Consider the following 6,000-nt stretch of genomic DNA (forward strand, 5'->3'; position numbering starts at 1 on the left):
TAAAGTGTGCCACACTGAAAAAAACAAAGAAAAAAACCCTACTTGCTCTTGGGCTGTTTACAGCCACACCAGGTAATGGCTGCGCAGTTTGGTGGAGTTTGCGGAGTTTGGTGACAGTTGGGTAGTGGTCAAGTCTTGTCTTGGCTCGTGATAGTTAATATTGTTATTGAGGTTGCAATTAATTATTTGCACTTAAGTTGATTGCAAATCCTGTGTCTAACAGCAACAAACTGTTTTTGTGCAGGCATCTTTAAGTTAACAAATGTATGCTTTGCCTTCCAACTCCCGATTGCCATCGCTACCAATTTGAAAGAACACTTTTCTTCCTTGTGTAGCAGCACACCCCCAAGATGATGATACTCGGCACGCTGAAGTGCACTTGCTCAACATGCACTTTAGTTTACCTGTGTGACAGGAGTGTACCTAAGTGCCATGTCCTTGTTAGGTGATGGTTGACTTCCTTATGATAACTGTATGTGAAGTCTATGCATGTTTGACATACATTGTCCCTGTAGATTGAAATGTGAGCTGGAAACAACTACCGTATTTACTCGAATCTAACGAGCACCTTTTTTCTTATACAACGGGTCCTAAAATTGCGTGCGCATTAGAATTGAGTATGACCCTAAATCTGCATTACCATATTGCCATCGGCATTTCCAAATGGCTGCCTCGTACGCGCTTTGTACCCAGCTGCTGTACTTCCTCCATGTGCTGCAGTACGTATGCTTAGGCAGTGCTTCCTTTGGCTTAAGTTAGTGCACCGTCCATCTTCCCGTTTTCTGCGTTTGCTGTATCAGCATGGAAGTACAGACTGCAAATACATGCCGAGATGATCACAATGCTGCAATTAAAAGGAACGTGGTCACGTGTGCGGAGACGGATGGAAATCGGGCTGCGCCACAGAAGTTCCGAGTTCCTGAAACTTGCGTGCGGGACTGGCGTAAACAGGAGAGGCATTCTACACCGGTGGCTGCTACATACGGCATGGCTGCGCGGCCTCTGTCTTGAAAGCCATCTGCGACGGAGACAAAAGTCTACGCATCTAGGCGCACCGCACTGTGTTCTTGTCGTTTAGTTCGCGTTGAAGCGAGAGGCTCCACAAAGGTTAATTCCCTCGCTCCCGCTACCGCACTTCCTCGCTCCAGCATTTTGATGAAGAGTTTCCGTGCGTGCGTGACACCATGCTTGTTAATTTATATAGTAGTTTAAATGTTTATATGACCAATAAAATTACCATCCTTACTTTTCGTATAGCTGTCTACTTATTTGCTATCGTAATCGACGCTTTGCCTCTCGGGCGAAACTGCGACTTTTTGTTTATTTATTGCAACTTTAGTGCATTGAGAGTAAATCTGTTTTTTCCAAATGAGTGAAAGTTGTATTTCTGTATGAAAGAACGAGGTGCGCAGTACTGTGAAGGACTTTTTTTAGGTCACGGCTAACGGGTGCACGTTACAATCTAGAGTGTTTTTTTTTTTCTTCCTTCTTTTGGTCACAGAAAACAGGTGCGCTTTACATTTGAGGGTGTGTTAGAATCGAGTAAACACGGTAATTAAAATAACTTTATGCATAATTATTTGAGAAAGTGATGTACAGTGGCCAAGCAGCCTATTTTTGAATGTGCTGTTGTTTGTGCGCATGGTAGCTTGAATATGTAGCTATTGTCACTAATGCACATAAGACTGAAACCACCAAACACATTTTAGTTCTGTGCGGAGCACACATGCCCATTTCTTCCCGTGTAGTCATGTTGTGTTCTCACGTTTCGGATGGGTCGAGAGCTGGTGTAGACACTCCAGAGGCGCATTATGCCCTCTTCTGGATCTCCTTTGCTCTCACGACGTGCGCACCCCTCCTCCCTCCCATGCCAACTTGCGGGAAAAGGAAAGGTATTTGACATGTTTGAATGACATTCCTATCGCAAGGCTAATATGGTATAAAAGAGCGTCACCGGGTGATCCAACCTCGAATATGACCATCGACCTAACAGATACCTGCCGCAACCCGTGGGTGACCTTGTTGCCCAACTATCATGCGCAGTGAGGCAAGCCTACTTATTACCCATTGCAGAATTGACTTTCCCTCTGCAAGTGTTACTTATTGCACGCAGCACTAAACATCCTAGAGTTGACACTGCTGGTTGCCTTATTTGTCTGAACCCAACATAGCTGCAATCACGCACACTATGGGTTGGGGAGTACTATGGAACGAATGTGTGTGGCAAGAGCTGGAGCTTGCCTTCAGCCCTAGCCAAATGTGTACCCCCACATTTGGCACCCAATGTCGGGCGCCAGATGTGGGCTCTCGAATGTGCTCTTGGGACAAAGGAATGACAACACAGTAGTGCGAGCCGTCACAAGAGCACTTATTGCACCTTTCCTACACCAATGCCAGCTAGCCGAATCACAACCAATAGATGGGTGCTGACGAATTGAGAAGTCCAACTCACTGCGTTCGGGTGTATGGTCATGCGAACCGTGGCGTGTTCGAACAATTGTGTTCATCCATTCCGATGTCCTGCTCCTAAGGCTTTCGCAGGACAGTGCCGCGAACGATTGGTGAGCACGCGGAAAGTCCACGGAACTGGCCGACCGCAAGACATAGAGGAACGGGCTACTCCCGCGTGCACCCTAGTAACCCCGCCACTACGCTGCATTAGCAGCGCAACGCTTGCGGCCACTTTCGTACTAATCTGCAGCTACACTGACTGCTGGAGGCGCCCAGCTACGCAGGCAAGCTAGGTTACAGGAGATGCGAGAGCCATGCAAGGAAAATAACATCAGGGGATGCTCAGGGGATGTGCGAGAGTCTAGCATCTGCACAGTTGACGTCGCTTGTTCACATTTAGATTTATTGATATTTATTGATATTTAAATTTATGATAATTTGTGATGCCAAGTTATAGCTATTTGTGTGTTCAAAGACCTGAAATGTAATCACATTTTTTAAGATCGGCATTTGCTTTGATGCTTTCTTTTCTTTCAGCAATTTTTTGAGGAGGCAGAATGTATCCTAAGGATACCACATGTTGTAGTAATGCCACCTAAGGAGGAATCAGAGGCCTAAAAGAGCCTCCTTCGACCAAAACATGATTTGCGACACCAGAAGCTCGGCATCTGCAAAGGGTCGGCACCACTGTCGCTGACGTCATGGTCAAGCCTCGCTGTGTATTCCTTCAGTGTGTAAAAAAAAAATAATCTACCAATGTCAGATGCAAGATGTCTGCAAATCAAGTCATCTCAAGCCAAATGTGAAGACAGATGACTTGTGGTTTAATGCCTGACAGCTGCAACGAGCTTAGCAAGTTAAGCCTGGCTGCCCAATGAGAGAAGTGCTGGCTCAAACTGTGATGAGTGCAGCGTTGCTGAAATAAGCCAAAGCATTGTCATAATCTTCTCAGTGATTGCAGTCTTAAGCAGTGGCTTGACAGTGCTAAGGTGCACATTGCTTTGTTGATGAGAGGCCCAGATGTTTGTGGAATTTATTCCATAGACATAGTATGTGTTGCGGCCTGTTTAAATGCTTATGTAGGACGTAGAAATGGGGGTTGGGGGGGGGGTATTTTGAAATTTAACTACGTGCAAAGTATCATGCCGGGATGCCACGTAATACAGCTGAATTAGGCACTGCTAGAATAGTACTGTGAGGGTGGAGCTGCACTTGTGTGTTGCACGCCGATAGGCAAGGAAAAGAAGAGGTGGGTGTTGAACATGCCGTATTTGCTTGAATATAAAGCTTTTCTTTAATCTTTAGCCAGAGTTACCACAGACTGAGTTAGCACCTCATATTATATTCAGGAACATGCTCTGAACTTATATGCGACCGCATGCAGAAAGCTCAGCCGTCATGCAAATAAGCTGAGTGGGTAAGCCACTGTATCAATGACAGAAGATTCAACAAGTCTGCAAATAGTGAGAGCTCAACTTGGGGTGATGTAGGTGGATGGACTTTGAAGGTTGCAGATATGGTTGAATTATGTATAACTTGTTTGCATTACAGTGACTTGCTTTTTTATGCTAACAATTTTTACAAAGATTTTGCTTGTGCCCCTGTTTTGTTTATCACTGAGATTTTGCAACACACTGCATTTCTAGGTCTGCATCATTTAGTAAAACACTTGTCAGTTGTAGTTTACCTGGCTTTTCTTTAATATAAATGGTAGTCTTTACCTTTTTCTGTACAATGCCAAGTATTTTATTGACTATTGCGAATCAAAGAAATGCAATCTCGTTGTGAAATCTGAGCGATAAACAGAATAGTAGTAAGTGGAAAATGTCCTTCTAAAGTAGTTAGAATAAAATAGCGAGTTGTATTATCGTGGTGGTTCCATATTTTCCTGCTAGTCGAAAGCGAGGGTGCACTTACATATGTAGCTGCATTATATTTATGCAAATATGGTATCTCTATCATGTTGTTATGTAAGTTAACCGTTTGCACTCGGACACTAAATGAGAAAGTGAGCGAGGATGAATAGCAACTTGTAACTGTGACTTGTCTTCCTTTTTTTTTTGTAATTTTCTTTTTTGTCACTGTATAACCAAGAATTCAAAATGTGCCAAGCTCTTTGTGAATTGTTCTCAGGTTTGCCGTTTCTCTTATCCCGGTGTGGTGCTTTTACAGTTACCAGTACATGATGCCTGTAAATATGTAAAGGGTTTCCAGCATATGTACATAGACCCAGGTGTGCCTTTTGCTGGTATACATTGGTAAGCATGCTTGATTTTTTGTATTTATGAAAAAAAAAAGGTTATTGTTCTCTTTGTTGTGGGAATTCTTCTAACGTAGTGTTAGCCAGTGTGTTAGTTTTGGGTTACAAGAGGTGTTTTCTTTTGTTATCTTATTGTGTGTGTGTTGCATTGTTGTAGCTTATTTCTACTTACGTTTGATGAAAATAGTGGAACTTGTCAGTGCTGCTTTTTGTTGTTTATTTGCTGGTTTATATGTATCACCAAGATAGAAACAAAAAAGTGCTAAGTTATATAGGGGAGGACGTTTATTGCTGAAGAAACTGTGAACATGTTCTTTTCACGTGATATTTTTTACCCGTGTGGGGGACAAAAGCACTTGGAAATTGTATGCAAATATTTTAGCATAAAGATGTGTCTGGTCATGGTGGAGGCATACAGCAGACCCATAGTTATTGAAACTCATATAATTTTAATAAGTTAAGGAATTCTCAAAATTTTGGCTAGCTCACTGCATTATTGATGCATTTTGAAACTGCCCAATTATAACAAGGATTTTGGTTAGCTCAAGTTTTTTGCCTTCCCTGGGCAGATGAAAGGGCCAGAAATGGCTACTTAGAGGACATTCATCAGGCAGCAAAAACAGTTATTAACCTAGGCTATACTGGTAGATTAATTTACACTTACATTTACGAAGCCACCTTGAAGTTCCTTCTCAACTAACCATGTCAAATATTGGCAGTATCTGCTTGGCACTAGTCAATTGTTTGTCAGTGAAGTATTATGTTTTATTCTAATGCGAGTAAAGACTCGTTACTACAACTTTTGTACGCTTTTACTGTACAGTAAAAATTTAGATGCAGGAAAATATACCATGAAATCTGAGAAGTCACTCTGATGCCACTGATGCGATGGTTTTGGTGTGACCTGTTAAAAAAACTTGACCTTGCCTTCGTTTCACTCTGATAGTTATCTGTGTTTGTCTGTCGGAGTAATTCAAATAGTGTTTTGGAAGAATAGTCTGCCATTCTATATTTTGGCCCTTTAAGTATAAACCCAATGAGCGCGATTTTGTGCGCGACAGCGACGGATCGGGCCGTCGCTTGAACAGATCGCTCGGTCTTGTCGCGCGATCGCTTGGTTCTGCAAATCTAGAATTTGTTGCTCGTCACCCAGAAGTGCTATGAGTGACTAGCCAATAGTAGGCAGCCGGCACGGGATGTACATTAGTGACGTACTACTGGTTTGAGCACGTGCGCACTTCTCAGTATACAAACGGAATGAGCAGACTACCAAATTTTGACAAACGGAA

The 6,000-nt window shown here is 42.9% G+C and overlaps 1 protein-coding gene across 1 annotated transcript in view; it reads left to right on the top strand.

Moving 5' to 3' along the window:
• rictor (rapamycin-insensitive companion of Tor) overlaps positions 1–5,656 on the top strand; it is a 69,637-nt gene extending 63,981 nt beyond the window's left edge. The window contains exon 27 of the mRNA XM_050186347.2: positions 2,989–5,656. Within this exon, the coding sequence (XP_050042304.1) occupies positions 2,989–3,069 (81 nt within the window). The 3' untranslated portion in view covers positions 3,070–5,656. The remainder of the gene's footprint in view (positions 1–2,988) is intronic.
• The last annotated feature ends 344 nt before the right edge of the window (positions 5,657–6,000 follow it).

Source organism: Dermacentor andersoni, chromosome 11 (genome assembly GCF_023375885.2).
Source record: "Dermacentor andersoni chromosome 11, qqDerAnde1_hic_scaffold, whole genome shotgun sequence".
In the NCBI taxonomy this organism is placed as follows: domain Eukaryota; kingdom Metazoa; phylum Arthropoda; class Arachnida; order Ixodida; family Ixodidae; genus Dermacentor; species Dermacentor andersoni.